The sequence below is a fragment of the Pristis pectinata genome, chromosome 15 (assembly GCF_009764475.1).
Source record: "Pristis pectinata isolate sPriPec2 chromosome 15, sPriPec2.1.pri, whole genome shotgun sequence".
NCBI lineage: Eukaryota > Metazoa > Chordata > Chondrichthyes > Rhinopristiformes > Pristidae > Pristis > Pristis pectinata.
In genome coordinates this window covers 42327299-42349198 of record NC_067419.1, presented here as the reverse complement: position 1 = coordinate 42349198, position 21900 = coordinate 42327299, and the positions used below count along the sequence as shown (strand labels likewise).

Sequence of the window (21900 nt, the reverse complement as noted above, 5' to 3'; positions counted from 1 at the left end):
CCCTCCTATCCATGTACTTATCCAAACGTCCTATGTTGTTATTGTACCTGCCTCAACCACTTCCTCTGGCAACTCATTCCATATACACACCACCCTCTGAGTGAAGAAGTTGCCCCTCAAGTCCCTTTTTAAATCTTGCAACTCTCACCATAAACTTCTGCCCTCTAGTTTTAAGTTCCCCTTCCCTGGGGAAAAGGACCATATGTTTTCACCCCATCAATGCCCCTCATGATGTTATACATCTCTATAAGGTCACCCTTCAGTTTCAATGCTTCAAGGAATAAAGTCCTAGCCTGCCCAACTTCTCTCTATAACTCAGGTCCTGTCAGCATCCCAGTAAATCTCTGCGCTCTCTCCAGTCTAATGATGTCTTTCCTATAACAGAGTGACCAAAACTCTACACAATGCTCCCAAGTGCGGTCTCACCAACGTCTTGTACAACTGTGACATAACGTCCCAACTGCTACACTCAATACCCTGACTGATGAAGGCCAGCGTGCCATATGCCGCCTTCGCTGCCCACCTGTGATGCAGCTTTCAGTGAAACATCTTTGACTATACCCACTTTTTTTAAAACCCACAATATTTATCCTTCTTTCCCTTTCAGAACTCAACTTCTTGCAATAAGCCCACAATAGACAGGCAATTCTGCTCAACCAGTGCCTTCTACTGCTGACCCATACCCTCTGCACCCAAACAGAGGGTAGCCATTATCAGCAGACCATGAACAGGTACTACACCCGAAATGTATCTTGGACAACCACCTGCACCAAGGTACCAACTAGTTTGATAGTCAGCAGGGACAAGTTGGGCTGAAGCCCATCTCCGTGCTGTATGACTATCTTGCTTCAACACCTTGAAGTTGTATAGAAGTACGAGTATAATACAACTTTTTTGGTGGCACTTGTGTTTCTTGCTTCCAGGAGAGTTGCTGCAGGATAATTCAAATAATCAAAATAACCTTGTTGCAGGAAAACATTAAAGAGCATGTGTGAAGTGCTGATTTATGTACATTGTACTCCCACAGACTGATGACAACCTAAACAACACTTCATTCTCAACCAATGTTATGTAGAATAAAAAAATTAAAATTAAAAAACAAATGGCACTGTGATTGCTGTAATTCCCTTACTTTAGTCAAAAAGGGTAACTTTTTAAATAAGTTACCATGTTCCGAATACGTTGATGGATCATAACCTGTTCATTTACACAGCCACTCAAGTTGGTGAACAATCTGCAAAGTCATGTAAAAATATACTAGGCTCTTCACTTGATTATAAATATACCTCAACTGTTTCTTATTGCTCGGTAAATCATTACAAAGCTAGGGTAATAAAGTAATTTTACAGAAACTTTGCTGCACACAAGATTGTTTTCTACTTGTTTATTCTGCTTCATATAAGGTAGGAGTTACAAGGCACTGGGATAATGATTCTGATATTCCTCACAATTTAGGTGGAGCTTGGCACTACAATGGAATGCAAACCTGAATATCAGTTAAAAATTGAATTAGAATGGATGCCTTATTTTTCTTGTGTATTTGCTATCCTTCAATGTTTGACCTTTGTTTAATTTACAGATTCAATTCACCATGTACATGATCAAACAGATCTAAAGCTGTTGTGCTTTCACCAAAATCAGGCAGATTACAATAGGGGGTCTGGGTTTTGAGGCTAAGCTGTGATAGTTGGAGCAGTCTTGTCTTGCTTTGCGAGGATTGTTGCTGTGAGAGGCACTTAATTTTGGCACAAGATTGTCCATTTTCTGCAACAAAAGATGCATCTCAGAGTCAACTATTAGGACATTTTTCAAAAGTGTTCTCAAAGTAAGGGCATAACTAGTGAGGCCGCATATATTATCCTGAAAACTCTTAGACTTGCTGGACAATGTCAACCACATGACGTCAGACCGGAATCTCATGTAGACCAGACTAGGTAGGTGTGGTAGATTCCTTTTCCTGAAAGTAAGTTTTCTTGAGGTTATCTTTCACCACTTTTTTAATGCTGGCAATACAAATTCTGCAAGTTTTGAAGTTTGTTTTACAGATTGCCTTAAGATCTTTATCTCTTATTTTCACTTTGCTAACCTAGCATAATAGATAAACCTGGAGTGTTTTAGATCTGCACCTGCTTGGTGCGCAGTTTTCAACATCCCTACTGCATGAGTGTGGCAGTCATGCTCCTTGTTCTGTATGCAGATCGTTCAAAAAAACATTCCTGGAAGTTTAAAAAAAAGCAAACACGTTTTGAAAATAGAACGATTTACACAATGAATGTATATTGTCTTAAGTTTCACCTAGCAAAGTAGAAAAGATCAATTATAAAGATTACCTTTCATTCAATTAAAACAAGAATTGGTTAACTGCTGGGAATTACAATCAGCAAACTAGTTTGTTACATCAAGTATAAACACGTGAAATTTGTACACATGGTACAGGTCTTAATTGTTGGGTCGTACAAGTCTAAACATCCCTGTTGGATCAGGAAGATACCACTTTTCCCAAAATTCCATGTGTGCAGTGGGATAATCCCAGGGTTTAAATCTTCCATTCCAATGCAGCAATTTTGCTTCAGAAAGGAAATGTTCTGAATATCTGGCATCAGGACTCCAACCTGCAGCAACAAAATTGAAAAATCACTTGTGTTTTATTTCTTAAATTTCTTAGTACAGGATCAGGCCCTTCGGCCCACAATGTCTGTGCAGACCATGATGCCAAATTAAACTAATCCCTTCTGCCTGCACGTGATCCATCTCCCTCCATTCCCAGCATATTCAAATGTCTATCTAAAAATCACTATCCTATCTGCTTCTACCACTTTCCCTGGCTTTTTGTCTACCCTATCTATGCCTCTCAATTTTATATGTCTCTATCAGGTCTCCCCTCAGCCTCTGATACTCTAGTTAAAAAAAAAACAATCCAAGTTTGTCCAACTGCTCCTTATAGCTAATATGCTCTAATCCAGGCAGCATCCTGGTGAACCTCTTCTGCACCCTCTCCACATTCTTCCTGTAATGGGGCGACCAGAACTGCACACAATACTCTAAGTGTGGCCCAACCAAAGTTTTATTTCCTGACAGCAATGTGTCCAATAAACAGAACTCCTGCAGATTCTATTTTCTTTCAACCATCAGTAAACACCGGGTTCTCTGTTAGACTAGATTGTTTTCTCTATGTTCTTGAACTTCTGTGCAAGTGTTAACACTACAAAAAGTAGTTACTCTGCTGTATTTTTGGATGTCCTGAGAGGTGCATTAAAGATCTTCTCAGGCAGTCCTCAGGTTCGAGGATGGCTAGCTTCCAGTCTGCTTTTGTGCGTTCTGAGGTAGGTATTGAGGCCTGTGCAGGATGGGGCGGGTAATGACTGACAGGGTATGCTGGTGGGTAGTTTGCATTTATGCAAGGCCTCTGTGTGCTCCCAGTGCATGGCCTTGAGGTCCTGTAAACCATCCCAATTGCTGCTCCACTATGAACACTCATGGGCCTGAGATTCCCAGGAGTCAGTGGCGAAGTTGCATTTCTCCGTGGAGGTTTTGACTACGTCCTCGAATTTTTTCCTCTGTCTTCCCAAGACAGAAGTGTCTGTTTCGGGAATCTGGTGTCAAACAATGTGGCCTGTTCTATGTAGTCTACTGACTGTTGTCAGGGCCTCAGTGTTGGGGATATTGGCCTGGGAAAGAACACGGATATCGCTTTCCTTGACCTTCCAATGAATTTGGAAGGTGTTGCAGAGACAGTGTTGGTATTTTTCCAGCGCATTGAGATGCCTGCTGTAGGTAGTCCAGGTCTTAAAGCAGGGATCACTGCTGCCCACTAAACCAGGAGTTTTGTGTAATGTCTGAGGTGTTGATCTCCAACTTCCCTTCTTCTCAATTGACCGAAGGCTGTGCTGGCAAACTGAAGGCAACAGTGAATCTCATCATCAATGTCTGCTTTCACCAAGAGGTGGCTCCCAAGATATGGGAAGTGGTCCATATTTCCCAAGGGCTTGCGTGAGCATTTATTGGAGGGTAGTGTGGTGCAGCAGAAGAAGGTTGGTGGAGATCCTGTATCTTGTTAACGTTGAGTGGAAGGTTCATCCTCTCATATGCTTCAGTGAAAGCTTGGTGATGGTTTGGAGCTCAGCCTGTGAGTGTGCACAAACACCAGCACTGCCTGCATACTACGGCTTGGCTGCTGGGTCATAGCTAACCTTGGTTCTGGACTGTAGTTGCATTAAAGTTGCCATATAATTTTTCCTTCTGTCATGGTCTTAATTCTGTTATGAAATGATTTAGCTAAATATAATCTACTAGTAGTTCCTCAGTTTTCTTCTCATCTTGCTGCACTTATCTCAAAAGTTTCTCGGGCTTTGATCACTCATTCACTATGTTGTCATGTAATCCATATAAGCACACAGTACTTGGACACCAGAGGGGAGCACAGGAGCAGGAGAAAGACATTCAGACCCTGAGTCAGTTCCACCAGTCAATGGGTTTATGATTGATTTATGGTACTCCAATGCCACTCCTTTTCCTTATTTCCCTTAATACCTTTGACGAACAAAAATATTATCAGACCTCAATTAAAGTTACTACCTGACCCAGCACCAATTTCTGTTGGTGTGAGTTCTGTGTGCCCTGGTTTACTTCATGTTTGAGATGCTTGGTTCTATGTTGTAGACCATGACCCCAATCAGATAAATGATTTCCCTCTTGTACTTCTAACATCTTAAACTCAATTGAACCATCCCCTGATGTTCTAAGTTACAGAAAATGCAACCCCAGTTTAACCCTGTAACTCACAAGCAGAAAACATTTAAAATTGTTTAGGGTGAAGTGTGTACAGTGGTGTCAGTTTTACTACATTTAATTATAGAGGGATTAAAATAACAACGATCCCAACAACTCATTGGATAACCCATTATAATGTTTGCAAGTCTACATTATACTTTACCTCAAATAAGTTATGTATATTCTCATCAGAAGCTATCTGGGTATACGAGCTAAATTATAAATGCATTCCTCTTTATCATCCTGGTAATATTTCTGTATAAAATGCTGTGAATTAAACATATGCACTTGTGAGATCATTTCATATTTTGTCAGGTTCATTTTTATCCCAATTCAGAGCACTGAGAGTTCAGGAGTGCCACCCTCTAGAACTTGAGGACATTGACACTTTGCTTCAGTACTGAGGGAGCTATTGAGTTGTCAGGATTTGAAAGAAAAGCATCAATCCAATGCACAATCTAAAGCAGACTAACTAATCAGTTAATGATTTATTGCTTGTGAAGCCTTGGCTCTGTAAAAATTGGCTTCGGCTTTTGTCTACAGAACAATTGCAATACTTCAAAGCTAAATGTACGGGCTGCATAACCCTCTGGGGTGACCAAACAATTTGAAAGGTGCATAAGATCCCTCATAAATGCTTTGAATTTTATTCACTGAAATCAAATGTTTGGCTTGGCTCAAGAAACTTGTGCTTCAAATGTTGTGGAAGCAATCTGATCTCCCAAGTTATTTAAAACTATCATTTGCATTCTCTGCAGTATTTTGCAAAAGGCCATATTGTGAAAACGAACAAGCCAACTGTCATTAGCTGACTTCCATCACTTGGTTTAATTATGAAGGGTTAGACGGAATGGAAAATGTATTTTGTAAATACTGTAGTTAACCAGCCAGATTGGGATAGATTTTTGACTTTGCTACTTGTGTTGTAAGCGAGCAGATTGGATTTCTTTTTACATGATCTTGAACGTTATGATAACAGCTTCTAAGCTTGTATTATGAAATAGAAATTATGTTGCATGAGAGGTGGAGGCTCTATGGTCCAACTCATTGTGTAGGAACAGAAGTCAAAATCAACTCTATCATTGAACAATTGCAAAGCTACAGAAGTTTTTCTTAAACCATTGCACTGGAGTTAAGTAGTTTCCAAGGTGTGAAAAATCTGTCTGAAATGCTCTCCAAAAATGTCCTTCTGAAATTCTATTTTTTATGTTAGTAAATCCAGAAGTAGGTTCTTACCAAGGTGGCGAATATGCCACAACGGGTTCAATACAGTGTGTTTATTGTAGAACACTATTAACATAGGAGGGGTCACTACCCCTTCACCCAATGCACTGCTGTATAGGTTCTCCCTGGAAAAGAACAGAAACCCATCAACATAAAATTCACACTCAGAAATCAAACAATCCACTTTAGGTCTCATTCTATTGAAAGAATAAACTAAGTTATATATAAAATATTACCAGCTGTATAATACAACATTTTCAAGCCAGTGTTCAAATCATTCTGCGGACGCCTCTCCCTGTCTCAGTGATCTCGTCCAGCTCTACATTCCAACAAATCTGCCATCTTTGACATTCCTGATTTCCATTGCTCCACCTCTGCATCTGCCATGTCAGCTCCCTGGGCTGAAGTTCAGAATTATCTTCCCAGACCTCTGCTGGAAGCCCTCACTATCCAAACTAAATGGGATCATGGACAAGAGGGAGCCTCCTCTCTTGATGAAGGGTCTCGACCCAAAATATCAACTGTTTATTTCCCTCCACAGATGCTGCCTGACCTGCTGAGTTCCTCCAGTATTTTGTCTCTGTTGCTCCAGACTCCAGCATCCGCTGAGTCTCTTGTGTCTCCCCTCCAACTTTTTTACTTCCTAATCCTTGCCCAACTCATCCCAACTTATTACCATCACTGACGAAAACATGTATGGAAACCGATGTGACCCTAACGCAGATGGAGTCATAGAGCTATAAAGCACAGAAGACAGGACCTTCAGCCCAACTCATCCATGCTGACCCACTTGTCTAACTGAGCTAGTCCCACTTGGCTGTGTTTGGCCCATATCCCTCTAAACCAGGCACAGTAGTGTAGCGGTTAACGTAACACTATTACAGTGCCAGCGACCCAGGTTCAATTCCGGCCGTTCTCTGTAAAGAGTTTATACGTTCTCCCTATGTCTGCGTGGGTTTCCTCTGGGTGCTCCGGTTTCCTCCCACATTCCAAAGACATACGGGTTAGGAAGTTGTGGGCATGCTGTGTTGGTGCCGGAAGCGTGGCGAAACTTGCGGGCTGCCCCCAGAACACTCTGTGCAAAAGATGCATTTCACTGTGTGTTTCGATGTACATGTGACTAATAAAGAAATCTTATCTTATCTATCCATAGATACTGCCAGGAGGTTGCTGAAGCAGTCGATGCAATGTTGATCGCATAATGACTATAGAGCACTGGATGTTCTATCACAATTACTGCTGTTATTCTTAATCAGCCCTGAAAGTAGTACACATATGGGCAAGGGCCTTAACAGTTCCCAGTGGGTATCCATATGCTATCAAAAGGAGCAGATTGAGGATGTAGCCAAAATGCAGGTCCTTAAAATGGGATACGACTGTGATAGGGAAGTCCACATGTATTCATGCTGGAGGAACTCAGCAGGTCAAGCAGCATCTGTGAAGGTAAAAGGATGGTTGACGTTTCAAGTCGGGACCATGCATCAAGGTCTCGTGGGAAATATGGCTCTATATCTGCTGGCATCGACTCCCGGGCACAATCCCTCCTCCTCAGGCAAAAACAGAGACATTGTTTGAGGAAAGGAATACCTTGGGAAAGAGTGCAACTTACTCCATGTTAGTCACCAGCCACTTTTCCAGCTGCTTTGTAATTCGTTGCCGTTTCCATTCTGTGACATTTGCAATGAAGACACCGACGTTAAAGGAACAGGTCGTGGGACTGATCCCCAGGGCCCTGACTGTTGCCTTCCGGTAATCCAAATGTCCCATATATGTTGTCTGGAAAGAAATCAGATTTCTAGTTGTAGACACAAGAGATTCTGCAGATGCTGGAATCTGGAACAACACACACACAAAAAATGCTGGAGGAACTCAGCAAGTCAGGCAGCATCTATGGAGGGAAATAAACAGTTGACGTTTCGGGCCCAGACCCTTCATCAGGACTGGGAAGGAAGAGGGCAGAGGCCAGAATAAGAAGGTCAGGGGAGGGGGGAGGAGCACAGACTGGCAGGTGACAGGTGAGCCCAAGGTAGGGGGGGTGGGGGAGGGGAGATGGAGTGACGTGAGAAGCTGAGAGGTGATAGGCAGAAGAGGCAAAGGGCTGAAGGAGGAGGAATCCGGTAGGAGAGGAGAGTGGACCATGGAATAAAGGGAGGGAGGTGAGGAATAGATGGGCAGGTCATGAGGAAGGGGGAGGGGAAAGAGAAGGGGTGAGGGGGCCACAGGAATGAGGGGAAACAAAGGGGTGGGGAACGGGGAGGGGTTACCGGAAGTTCGAGAAATCGATGTTGAGGCCACCAGGTTGGAGACTCCCAAGGCGGAATATGAGGTGTTGTTCCTCCAGCCTGCATCTGGCCTCAACGTGGCAGTAGAGGAGGCCGTGGATAAACATATGCTTATATAATTAATTTGACTGGGGAGGAGGAAGTCCTCATTAGCAAAAGTCTTTCATTAATAAGGTACATGAAAATTAAAGGAAGTATTTCTTTTAAATGAAATGTGAATGAGTGCTTTACTGTTCCCAAATCCAGATGCATCACGGCTTGGTACAGCAACTGCTCTGCCCATGACTGCAAGAAACTGCAGAGAGTTGTGGACACAGCTCAGCACGTCACAGAAACCAGCCTCCCCTCCATTGACTCTGTCTACACTTCCCATTGCCTCAGGAAAGCAGCCAGCAAAATCAAAGACCCCCCCCCCCCCCACCCACCCTGGTCATTCTCTCTTCTCCCACCTTTCGTCGGGCAAAAGATACAAAAGCTTGAGAACATGTACCACCAGGGTCGAGGACAGCTTCTGTCCTGCTGTTATAAGACTATTGAACAGATCTCTTATACGATAATGATGATCTCTCAATCTACCTCGTCATGGCCCTTGCACCTTATTGTCTACCTGCACTGCATTCTGCATTCTGTTATTGTTTTTTCCTTTTGTACTACCTCAATGTACTTATGTTTGGAATGATCTGTCTGGACGGCACGCAAACAAAAGCTTTTCACTGTATCTCGGTTCACGTGACAATAATAAACCAATTGCCACATTCGATCTGATTACCTGCATTCCCATGCTCCGAACCATCTCATGAGTTGAGGTCAGGTCACAATCCGTTGAGAAGGCAGCAGCATGCCCAGGAATCAGGGCAGTGTTGTACAAATCCTGGATATCACCTGTGTGGTTAAAACTAGTTCAAGTTCAAACAGAGAGGGATGACCATGACAAGCAGGTGAAGCTGCTTAACAAAATATGTTTAACAAACATTGTTTTTTGGCAATTGGACAAAGAGGGAGACAGAATAACTGGAGAAACATAGGATGTGGAAAAATAGGATCAGGACTAGGACATTTGGACCTTCAAGCCTCCTCTGCATTCAATATGATCACAGCTGATGCTCTATCCCAATACCACTTTCCCACTCTCTCCCCACACCCCTTTGATGTCTTTGTGTCTCGAAGCCTAGGTTCTTCTTAAATATATTCTGCAACCGAGCCTCCACAGTCTTCTGTGGTAGAGAATTCCAATGGTTCACCACCCTCTGAGTAAAGAAATTTCTCCTAAATGTCCTATCCCTATCAGAGGAATATCAAAGGAAGGTTTTTTACCCAGAGAGTGGTTGGGGTGTGGAATGCGCTGCCTGGGGTGGTGATGGAGGCAGCTACATTGGTCAAATTCAAGAGATTACTAGATAAGCATATGGAGGAATTTAAAATAGAGGGATATGTGGGAGGAAGGGGTTAGATAGGCTTAGGCAAGGTTTAAAAGGTTGGCACAACATTGTGGGCCAAAGGGCCTGTATTGTGCTGTACTGTTCTATGTTCTATGTTCTTATTCTCAGACTAGTCACCCCCACTTCCTCAACCAGAAGAATATCCTCCCTGCATCCAGCCAGTCCTGCCCTGTCAGAATGCTGTTCATTTCTATGAGATCCCCTCTCATTCTTCTAAGCGCTAGTGAATACAGGCCTAGTTGACCCAATCTCTCTTCAGACAACAGTCCCACCAGCACAGAACTACAAGGAAGTCAGGGTTAAGATTGTCATGAAAGGCAACTTGCAGTTTGTGCAATATTTTTCTCGTAATTTAATTCTTGGAGTCCAGGTAAATCTACACTACTCTCTCTCCTCGGTCGATGCACGCTTCCTGAGGTGTGGGGCACAGCACTGCTTATAGTTTCCTCAGGTGTAACCAGTACTTTTTTTGAGCTGTCACATAGCTTCTGGCTTCTTGTACTCAAGTTCTTTGTAAATTTTTAAAATTATTTTTTATTCTTTACTATATCTGTCCATGGCATTTTAATGGATGTACCTTGCATATACTCCCCGAGTCTCTCCAGGCAGTCACTAATTAGAGAGTAGTAAAGAGAGACAACACAAACATAAGCCATTTGGCCCACCAAGTCTGCATCAGCCATCAAGCACCCACTTACACTAATCTTGTATTAAACCAATTTTTACTTTCCCTACTTTTTCATCCACTCCCCCCTCTAGATTCTACCCCACACACACACACACACACACACACACACACACACACACACACACACACACACACACACACACACACACACACACACACACACACACACAAACTTTACAGTGGCCAATTAACCTACCATCCCTAAGTTGCTTCTTAAGTTCTAGGTTTTTGCCAGATGGAAAATATTCTTCCAATACTTTCCAGATCCAAAATGGATGATCTAACTTTTAACGATGGAAATTGATTTGCTTCAGTTGTGCCCAGTAACTATTATCCCTTTGTAATTTGATGCTACCATCTAGATTCATTACAGTGCCATCCATCTTTGTGACATCAGCAAATTTGGCTCTCCAGCTCTAAGTCTCTGATCATGATTTTTTACAGAAGTTTAATGCACATGGGCATTTCTACAGTCCCAAATATACTCTTACTGAATAATCCCTGTAAGACCATTACATTCAAACTACTTTCAACTCTTCCAACTTCATAGCAGGCACGGTAGTGCAGCAGTTAGCGTAACGCTATTACAGCGCCAGCGACCCAGGTTCAGTTCCGGCCGCTGTCTGTAAGGAGTTTGTACGTTCTCCCTGTGACTGCGTGGGTTTCCTCCGGGTGCTCCGGTTTCCTCCCACATTCCAAAGACGTACGGGTTAGGAAGTTGTGGGCATGCTATGTTGGCGCCGGAAGTGTGGCGACACTTGCAGGCTGCCCCCAAAGCATTCTACACAATGATGCATTTCACTGTGTGTTTCGATATACATGTGACTAATAAAGATCTTAATCTATGCTTACCACATCCCAAACTCTCTTGACAACCTGGTCCACAATTTAGGAGTCTCCACCTTTTGCTGATCCTTCCAACACCCTTCACCATTCACGAGAAACCACCAGGCATTCCATCTCCCCAACAACTCCCTCTACCTCTACCAGACTGCAGTTCAATGCTAACTCTGCAGAATGCCACCATTGTCACAGCTGCTATTTGTACGTCTGGCTCTGATTTTCCATGCAGGCACCTCCTTGCCTCTGCAGTTGCTGGCACAGCCTTCAGCAGTGTTGAGTCCACTTCCTTGAACTGTTCCAACTTGTTGGTTCTCCTGTTTGTACGTAATTGTCTCACTAAACCTTTCTATCCTCTGAACTTCTCCATAACTGCTTTATACCTGATTTTGCTTGTGTTAGGTACTTTGACATAGAACATTACAGCGCAGTACAGGCCCTTCGGCCCACAATGTTGTGCTGACATTTTATCCTGCTCTAATATCTATCTAACCCTTCCTTCCCACATAGCCCTCCATTTCTCTATCATTCATGTGTCTGTCTAAGAGTCTCTTAAATGTCCCTAATGTATCTGCCCCCACAACCTCTGCCAGCAGTGCATTCCACACACCCACCACTCTCTGTGTAAAAAAACCTACCTCTGACATCCCCCTTATACCTTCCTCCAATCACATTAAAATTATCCCTCCCTCGTGTTAGCCATTATTGCCCTGGGAAAAAGTCTCTGACTGTCCACTCAAACTATGCCTCTTATCATCTTGTACACCTCTATCAAGTCACCTCTCATCCTCCTTCTCTCCAAAGAGAAAAGCCCTAGCTCACTCAACCTACCCTCATAAGACATGCTCTCCAATCCAGGCAGCATCCTGGTAAATCTCCTCTGCACCCTCTCTAAAGCTTCCACATCCTTCCTATAATGAGGCGACCAGAACTGAACACAAAAGTCTGGTCTAACCAGAGTTCTGTAGAGCTGCAACATTACCTGGCAGCTCTTGAACTTAATGCCCCGAAGGTCAACACACCATACGCCTTCTTACAACCCTATCGACCTGTGAGGCAACCTTGAGGGATCTGTGGGCGTGGACCCCAAGATCCCTCTGTTCCTCCACAATGCTAAGAGTCCTGCCATTAACCTTGTATTCTGCCTTTAAATTCGATCTCCCAAAGTGTATCACTTCACACTTCTCCGGGTTGAACTCCATCTGCCACTTCTCAGCCTAGCACTGCATCCTATCAATGTCCTGTTGTAACCTACAGCAATCTTCTAAACTATCCACAACACCACCAATCTTGGTGTCATCTGCAAACTTACTAACCCACCCCTCCACATCCTCATCCAAGTCACTTATAAAAATCATAAAGAGCAGGGGTCCCAGAACAGAGCCCTGCGGAACACCACTGGTCACCGACCTCCAGGCAGAATACTCTCCATCTACAACCAACCTCTGTCTTCATATTCACAATATAAAGAGTTTTACATAAACGCCAGTCATCATTATATTTGTTGCCCTCAAACCTTTTCAAAGTAGTGTTCATGTGGTGGAGGGAGTCAACGCAACACGTCATATGCCTCAGATTATGGTTCAATGCTACCATTCATGCTTAATGGTTCAAAGTCAACTCCATCGTAATGTGCAGGTAGGCTGTGCTGGATGGGTTGTACTAATCTCATGGATGCCTCTGTGTGTGTGTGTGTGTGTGCGTGCGTGCGTGCGTGCGTGTGTGTGTACGTACACAATCAGTGAACATGCTTGGACATAACTGGTCCTGCATTGACACATTCGTGAAGATGAAGTGGGAAGACACCAGAGTGATTCTGGCCCATGAGGCTGGGACTTTTTTCCCTGGAGCGAAGGAGGCTGAGGGGTGACCTTACAGAGGTTTATAAAATTATGAGGGGCCTACATAAGGTATTTGGTCACAGTCTTTTTCCCAAGGGTAGGGGAGTCTAAAACTAGATGGCAAAGGTTTAAGGTGAAAGGGGAAAGATTTAAAGGGGACCTGAGTTTTTCACGCAGAAGGTGGTGGGTATATGAAACAAGCTGCCAGAGGAAGTGGTAGAGGTGGGTACAATTACAACGTTTAATAGATATTTGGACAGGTACATGGATAGAAAAGGTTTAGAGGGATAGGGGCCAAACATAGGCAAATGGGACGATAATGTGGGCACCTTGGTCAGCATGGATGTTGGGCTGAAGGGCCTGTTTCCATGCTGTATAATTCTATAAAAGGTTTAAACTGTGCGGATAGATTGCATAGACTAAAACTGTATCCTTTTGAGTGAAGAAAACTGCAGGATTTAATGGATTTACTGGATCGGAGGAGTATTAGGAGTTTGGCCAACTGGAGAAGATCTCAGGAAACTGTCCTTCACACAAAAGGTACTGCAAACCTGGAAAACTCACCCCCAAATGGCTATAGAGAAATTTCAAAACTGAGAGGTTTTAAGTGGGAATAACAAGGGTTGTAGTGGGTAAATGGTTAAAATACAGCTTAGCCAAGATCTAATTGACATTGCAGAACATGGGTTGAATGGCCTCCTCCTGTGCTTACGTTCCAGGTTTCAGCAGAAATATGAGTGCTAGGAGTACGCAGCCGGAAATGCTAGGTCTGTGCCAGCAAGGGAAGCCTCTGGCATATCTATCCACACCACCCAGTGAGGTGTAAGTATAACATTGTTCCAAAAATCTCAGCAGCGTGAAAAATACCTTGTATAATGATATCATCATCCAAGTAGATCACCTTTTCATGATTCCGAATAAGATAAGGAATGAAGTATCGGACAAAGTTGAGCTGAAACAAGAAAACATTCCATGAGATGGTGAAAAATAGAACTTCTATTTCTATATCAATCAACAGATGGGAGTCCTGGTAAATCTAAAAAACCTTGCCCAGAAATATTGTGCTTCGATCAGGGTTATACTTGACCAAACTCTGGAAGGGTTAAGACAGCCGATGCATTGGAACACCACCACTTCCAGGTTCTGTCCAACACGAATTTGGAATTGTCACCAGAGACACAAGAGACTGCAGATGCTGGATCTGAAGCAAACAACAAGCTGCTGGAGGAACTTAGTGAGTCAGGCAGAGAAATGGACAGTCAATGTTTCAGGTTGAGACCCTTCATCTGGACTTGGCACCGTCCCTTCACCATCAAAAGCCAGCACTGTGCCATATAACCAGGTCCTAAAACTCCAATAATCCAGCATCCAACAGTTCAGAAATCCTGATGTCCAGCATCTGACTCACTCATTAGTCCAGAATATGAGCCAGGGTTCTAGAATGTCACTGGGGTGTGTGGCAAGACTGTGGGGAGAGAGCGGGGAGTCCAGAAACCCCAGGGTCAGGAATGTGGATGGGTTTGCAGCCGGAGTGTGCAGTCCTTGTATATTTCTCACCCCATGTAACACGTTAAAAAAAGTGAAACAAAAGCGTGTTTGGGTAGTAATGGTCTAGAAAATCTGCTAGTCCAATTCTATCAAAGTCCAAAGACTACTGTATTATTGAAGTTTTACTGTACTAGTACAAGTGATTGAGACCTTTGACAAAGGGAAAGGTTTTAGGGAGCTTTCCAAAGGACTCCACTCTAGCACCATCCACCATGTGAACTGGAATCCTCAGAACCACCCCAGAACTTTGAGGAACACCCTGCTTTTAGACAACACACATACTCACTGGCTGCAGTAACTCCGGTCTTGCAGAGTCGGGTCTTACTTTCCCCTCGAGTATAGCAGGGTTGAATTCTAATATTTTGTACTGTATGTCTTTCAGTTCTGTATTTTCAATCCATTTGCTAATGGGGGAGAAGGAGAAGAGAGAAAAAACATGGCCATCAGACAAATGACATGATGATTTAGAGAGGAGGGCACTGAACACACAATAGTAAAGCACCCTACTGTTGTGAGGGCTCTTGTTCACCTTTTATCACACATTCACCCCAACAGAAATTTTCTCCATTCCCCCCCACTAAACTAATAAGCGAAGGCATTGTCAGAGACACAATTGAACAACCAGAACTTATTTCCTGTCTTTGGAGATGCGCTATGTCATTAGAAGTTTCCTTCAACACCAGATTGTGTACAGTGAGCAGAGTGACATTAAATGCCATCTTTAATGACCAGCCATAGAGCTGAGGAGGTTGTGAAAGGATTAAGGATTGGGATCAGGAACATTTTAAAATTCACAACTGAACTTGGGAGCTGTAGGTGAGCCTACCTTGTTCTTGTATCCACCTTCTGAGATGGTTTTGTCTCAGGGTGGGATCCACTGCCAATTAGCGTGACGTTGGCAGCAGGAATTGTGGAGATATCATTGGGTATGGGACAGAACAGGATGGGGATCATTCTGCATGTCATTCTCTGGGTGGCGTTGTGGCAGAGCAGACCACCTGCCCAATGCAGGTTCCACTGAAGTTAAATGGATGTAAGTTACATCAGTGTGATTTATTGTACGGTAAGCCATTCTTCCCAGCCATGTCAGTGGGAGAAGCACAAACATCAACTGTAAAAGTTCTCAAAGGTAAGAAAGACATAGTTTAGTCCCTGTCAGTGAGGCTGCACTTGGAGTACTGTGTACGTTTTTTGGTCAGTCTGTTATAGAAAAGACGTGGTTAAACTGGAAAGAGTTCAGAGAAGGTTTATGAGGATGTTGCCAGGATTAGAAGGCCTGAGTTACAGGAAGAGGTTGGCCAGACTAGGTCTTTATTCCTTGGAATATAGGAGAATGAGGGGTGACCTTACAGAAGTGTTTAAAATTATGAGAGGCACAGACAAGGTGGACGGTGACAGTCTTTCCCTCAGGGTAGGGGAGTCCAAAACTAGGGGGCATAGGTTTAGGGTGAGAGGGAAAGATTTAAAAGGGACCTGAGAGGCAACTTTTTCCACACAGAGGGTGTTGAGTGTATGGAACAAGCTGCCAGAGGAAGTGGTTGAGGCAGGCACACTACAATCATTGAAGAAGCACTTGGATAGGTACATGGAGGGGCGGGGTTCGGAGGGATATGGGCCAAACATGTGAAATTGGGACTAGCTGGGTGGGCATCGTGGTCAGCATGGACTGGTTGGGCCGAAGGGCCTGTATCCGTGCTGTATTGCTCTATGACTCTTTAATTCATGTCACCATCAGTTCATAACTGGAACCCTCTGGGTCTGAACCTGACTTGTTAAAAGAGCAAAGCAGTTGTGGTTCTTAACTAAAACCTACAGGGTGTCAGGCTCTGCTACATCTGGGTAAGACTGGCTTCACCTTAGGTGGAGCTGGATGGTGACTGAATGCACTGACTGGTGCATTCTCAGTAAGTAAATGACAGATGAAATGAAAAATACACTCCATTTTTTAGTAATGGTTTAATAATGTAAAAGATGCCTATTGACCTTCCACAACAACAACTATTTATATTTTTGCATAACATAGTGAAAAGCGCGGAGGGTTAAAACCTAATGATGGGAGATAAAATTTATACATTGTACCAGCACAGAAGATTTCTATGTCCAATTAAGACTGATACATTTTTTCCCAAGAGCTGTCCAGTCTAATCTCACTCACTGTAGACTTCACCATTTCCATTTGCAAGTGGAGACACAAGACACTGCCAGTGCTGGAATGTGGAGCAACAAACAAACTGCTGGAGGAACTCAGTGGGTCAGGCAGCACCTGTGGGGGAAAGGAATTGTCGAGGTTTCAGTTTGAGACCCTGCGTCGTAGTGTAGCAGCTAGCGTAACACTATTACAGCGCCAGCGACCCGGGTTCAATTCCGGCCGCTGTCTGTAAGGAGTTTGTACGTTCTCCCCATGTCTGCGTGGGTTTCCTCCGGGTGCTCCGGTTTCCTCCCACATTGCAAAGACGTACGGGTTAGGAAGTTGTGGGCATGCTATGTTGGCGCCAGAAGTGTGGCAACACTTGCAGGCTGTCCCCAGAATATTCTCAGTAACGCAAAATGATGCATTTCACTGTGTGTTTTGATGTACATGTGATTAATAAATAATCTTATCTTATCTCAAAATGTTGACAATCGCATTTCCCCCATAGATGCTGGCCGACCTGCTGAGTTCCGCCAACAGATCGTTTGCTGTTCCATTTGCAGTGGGATCATTCGTAAACCCTATTTTAACAATTCTGACAATGTTATATTTTAAAATCTCTATAAGCAATGACATTTCTTCCTAATTTTTCCATCTTTAACAATTTTGGATTATTTAATAAATATACCATCTAATAAGAGCATTAGGAGCAAGAGTAAAGCCACGCAGACCCTCAAACCTGCTCCACCATTTTATGATACCTTTGGTCTTGACTTCACTTTCCTGGACAATCCCCATAACACTTGATTTCTTATACTTCAAGAAGTCTGAGTCGATCAAACTATATCATGTTTAAACTTGGAAAAAATTAGGAGTGGTACTGTTGATCCTTCGCTTAAATTTGAAGATATTTGGAGTCCATTTATTCAATCTTTTCACATGATGTAGATCCCCTTTCAATAACTTTCCAACTTGGAGGAATGGACTTGACGACATAATATTGCTCTGTTTCTACTGAGAAATTTTAGCCCAGTTTTTTTTTCTCTTTTTTTTGTTGTTTGTTTTTTTTAAAGTTTTTTTTTGTTTAGTTTATATTGTTTATGATTTTTTTATTGATTTGGGTTTTTTTAAAATTTATATAATAAATCTTTTTCTTTCCTTTCTTTTATATTATATTCATTTACTAAGAGATCGTTGGATCTACAGATTTTTTTTGATATTTTATTGTTCTTTATGATTATATATGCTATGATTGTTATCCTGATCTCTTTGTACTACATGTATAAATATTGATGCTATATGTCAATCTGTATTAATTTGAAAACTAATAAAAAGATCGAAAAAGAAAGAAAGAAGTCTGAGTCAAATAAACTCAAAAGGCACTTCAGTTACAACTCTCTGGAATAGGGAATACAACCTCTAAGAAATTCCTCCTCATTTTAGTCTTAAATGGAAACAGTGAAGAATTAATCTAAGGTGACTAACTAATACAAATATGTTACCTGAGATGGCTAAGAGAGTCTCTGAGAGTAATTATGTAGAAGAAGACTTTGGCCTGAGTGTTGCTATAGATGCTGTTGATTGTTGCTATTGTTCCTCCCATGCGATCCTCCGCAGCGCATATTATGATAGGTATTAGACCTTCTACTGAGTCATCTTTGCTTTCCCCCACCGTATGGACTGAACTATGAGGAGTTCGAGAATCAGGTTCGTCAGCTGAATGGTAAAAACGCAATCAGTTTCCATGCAGAGAGAGAAAGAGATCAACTCAATAATCCCACAAAATGACACAGTTTCACAACCCAGTAAATAGCCCATTCAGTCCTATGGGTCTATGCCTGTGTTGTGCGTTATATCTTACTTTATAAAATCAATCAACGTGGCTTTCTATTCCTTTCTCCTTCATATGCTTACAAAATGAAGTGCAGAGATATCTAGGTGTATTTGAGCACAGAACAAAGGGCAGATTAGAGTTGATCATATTGAATGGCAGGGCTTGAGGGGTCTGGTGGCCCATTCTTGCTCCTATTTTCTTGTGTAATCCAGGATCCACTTAAGTGATCTATCTGTTTGTCTCAACCTCTTCACTGGTTCCTTGTTCTGATTGCTCTCTGGATAATTAAAAAAAGTTTCTCCTGAATTCCTCATTGGATTTATTGGTGACCATTTTACATTTCTTTCCTTTCTTTGAAACTCCCAACAAATGGAAGTACATTTTCTCATGCATATTCAAGCCCTTCTTTTACATCTTCCCTAACTCTCATCTAGGGAAAAGGACGGCAGTCTGTTAAATCTTTCCTAAGGGTTGTTTCTTCTTAGTTCTGGTTCCCTCCTTTTAAATGCATTTTGCATTTCCTTCTATATTTTTAAGTAAGAACTGACAACTACCAGGTCAGGACTTTCCTGGGAGATATACGTTTTGGGGAATTTTTCAGTAAAAGTCATGTGCAAAGATGGGAGATGCTAGGATTGTTTTTCTTAAATAACTTAAGGTCAAGGAGAGGTTGAACAGAGATGTCATCCAGCTCCTTGGCCAGATTTGATATTAGATCATTGCTCATCTCCACCTCTGCTTTATGTCTCAATGGTTAACGTCTTGATAACCACCCAAAACAAAAATCATTTGATCTCAGTTTAAGAAGCTCCAAATATACCCTAGCATCCACACCTTTTTGTTAAGGAGCATCTATTATTTTCACAATCCTTGTGTGTAAGCTGTCCTGAGATTCAGCTCCTGAATGAGCTGCCTTTGCCCCAAGGTCAATCTGAATGGCACTTGATAAAAAAGATATACTAAAGGAAAAACTAGTTTACATATACAAACTCAGATATATATGTGGATATTTATACTGAAGAGAATGCATGTTCTTGTTCTTGTATCAATATAGGCATTTTGGACTTTCAAAACTGACACCAATTCTCTAATGTCACAATAACATTCACATTAAAGTTAAAATATACATTTCTATGGTCCCGATACATCTTAAAGCCAATACTTTTGAAGGAACATTATGAACTTGCGTGGTGATTTCTTCGTATCAAACTCCCACAAACACCAGTGTAGTAAGAACACTTGAGGTTGAGGGTTGAGGTTGAGGGATAGATATTGGTCACAATACCAGTGATAAACTTCTCTATTACTTTTTAAATAGTGCCATGTGATGTCCTCCATCCTTTTAAGAGGGCAGGCACCAATTGATTAGCCATGACTTCTGTGACAGAGCAGGTTGACACCTCTTCAGCGCTGCTCTGGGAGTGTCAGCCGAGATACTTGTTCTCAAGTATCTGGAGTGGAATGTAAGCACCAACGTTCTGATTCAGAGGCAGGAGTTCTAACAACTAAGCTATGGTTGCTATCAATTCATATAATGCACCTAACGTCAAATAGCTTCAAAGTTAAAACAAAATCCATCCGCCAACAAAGCTGAGTATAAACCCTTCCCTCCCCCCCCCATACAACAGGAGATTGCTCACCTGCCTCTTCCTCGTACAGCGGCGTGTTGTGAAATTTGTTATATAGCACCAGGCAAAATGTCAGAATAACTAAGAGCAGCAAGCCCTGATTAACTGGAAAATCAAAATCAATGGAGAAAGAAACAAGGTATTGAAAAGTTGAGCAGCGGTTTTGAGAAGAGGACATCTAAAAGAAAATAACAGCAAACTCACAAGAAAATCCACACAGATTATAAACAAACCATGCATTTCATTAAAATAAAACTGTTTAGAAAGCACATTGAAATATTTTTACTTAATTTACGTTCCATTAGCCAATCAAGACACAAAGGCTAAAACACCTCCTGTACACCAGAAACTGGTCTCAGGGTTTGGTGTCTGAACACCATCGGACATTGGTGACATTGAAGTGACAATAATTAAAATTTAAGCTCAGGTATCGTTAACTAATTTAGTGTGATAGTACTACATACTGTGAGATGGCTTATATGACCTCCATGGCAAAAAGCTTACCCAGATAGAAATGTCGACTGAGGCCAGGCAGTTTGTCATATTTAGTTACTAAGCATAGCAGCTCACCACAGGGAAATAGCGACAGAATCTAGAGAGATCTCTCCCACAGAATTCCACAAAGATTAAGACAGAAATAGCTCCCTCAGTCCTATACTGGCCTTATCCTCCACCCAAGCAGTGGTCCTAATTCTTTCCCAAATCACATAGTGCTTCTTTTGCTTCAATCATCTCTCTAACCCATAGTTAAGTGTTAAAAAGACTCCTTTTGTCATGGTTTGGGGTTTTTGGCCACTTTTTCAAGGGAAAGATGGAATATAGAATATAGGACGTAGAACAGTACAGCACAGGAACAAGCCTTTCGGCCCACAGTGTCTGTGCTGACCATGATGCCGAATTAAACCAGATCTCTTCTGCCTGCACATGATCCATATCCTACCATTCCCTGCACATTCATGTGTCTATCTAACAGTCTCTCAAACGCCACTATCATATCTGCTTCCGCCACTATCCCTGGCAGCCCATTCCAGGCACCTACCACTCTTTGTGTAAAAAAACTTGTCCCACACATCTCAAAGTTTTCCCCTCTCAGCTTAGAACCATAGAACAACACAGCACAATGCAGGCCCTTCGGCCCACCACGTTGTGCCGACCTTTAAACCACACCTAAGACTAACTGACCCCTTCCTCTCACATATCCCCCTATTTTAAATTCCTCCATATGCTTATCTAACAACCTCTTGAACTTGACCAACGTATCAGCCTCTACCACCACCCCAGGCAGCGCATTTCATGCACCAACCACTCTCTGGGTGAAAAACCTCCCTCTGATATCTCCCTTGAACTTCCCACCCATTACTGAAAAGCCATGCCGTCTTGTATTGAGCATTGGTGCCCTGGGAAAGAGGCGCTGGCTGTCCACTCTATCTATTCCTCTTAATGTTTTGTACACCTCTATCATGTCTCCTCTCATCCTCCTTCTCTCCAATGAGTAAAGCCCTAGCTCCTTTAGTCTCTCCTCATAATCCATACTCTCCAATCCAGGCAGCATCCTGGTAAATCTCCTCTGCACCCTGCTTAAATGCATGTCCTCTAATACTTGACATTTCTGCCCTGGGAAAAGGATTCTGACTGTCTACCCTATCTATGCCTCTCATAATGTTATAAATGTCTA

General features: G+C 42.5%; 1 protein-coding gene across 5 annotated transcripts in view; it reads right to left on the bottom strand.

Moving 5' to 3' along the window:
• Positions 1-1375: 1375 nt before the first annotated feature.
• Positions 1376-21900, bottom strand: part of glt8d2 (glycosyltransferase 8 domain containing 2) — a 38136-nt gene continuing 17611 nt past the window's right edge. For all 5 annotated transcript variants that reach the window (XM_052030372.1, XM_052030375.1, XM_052030373.1 and 2 more), the window contains 8 exons: positions 20238-20330; positions 18266-18479; positions 14919-15036; positions 13952-14036; positions 9046-9158; positions 7604-7770; positions 6007-6119; positions 1376-2612 (listed from right to left, as the gene is read on the bottom strand). In XM_052030372.1, coding sequence (XP_051886332.1) covers positions 2440-2612; positions 6007-6119; positions 7604-7770; positions 9046-9158; positions 13952-14036; positions 14919-15036; positions 18266-18479; positions 20238-20330 — 1076 coding nt within the window. In that variant the 3' untranslated portion in view covers positions 1376-2439. The remainder of the gene's footprint in view (positions 2613-6006; positions 6120-7603; positions 7771-9045; positions 9159-13951; positions 14037-14918; positions 15037-18265; positions 18480-20237; positions 20331-21900) is intronic.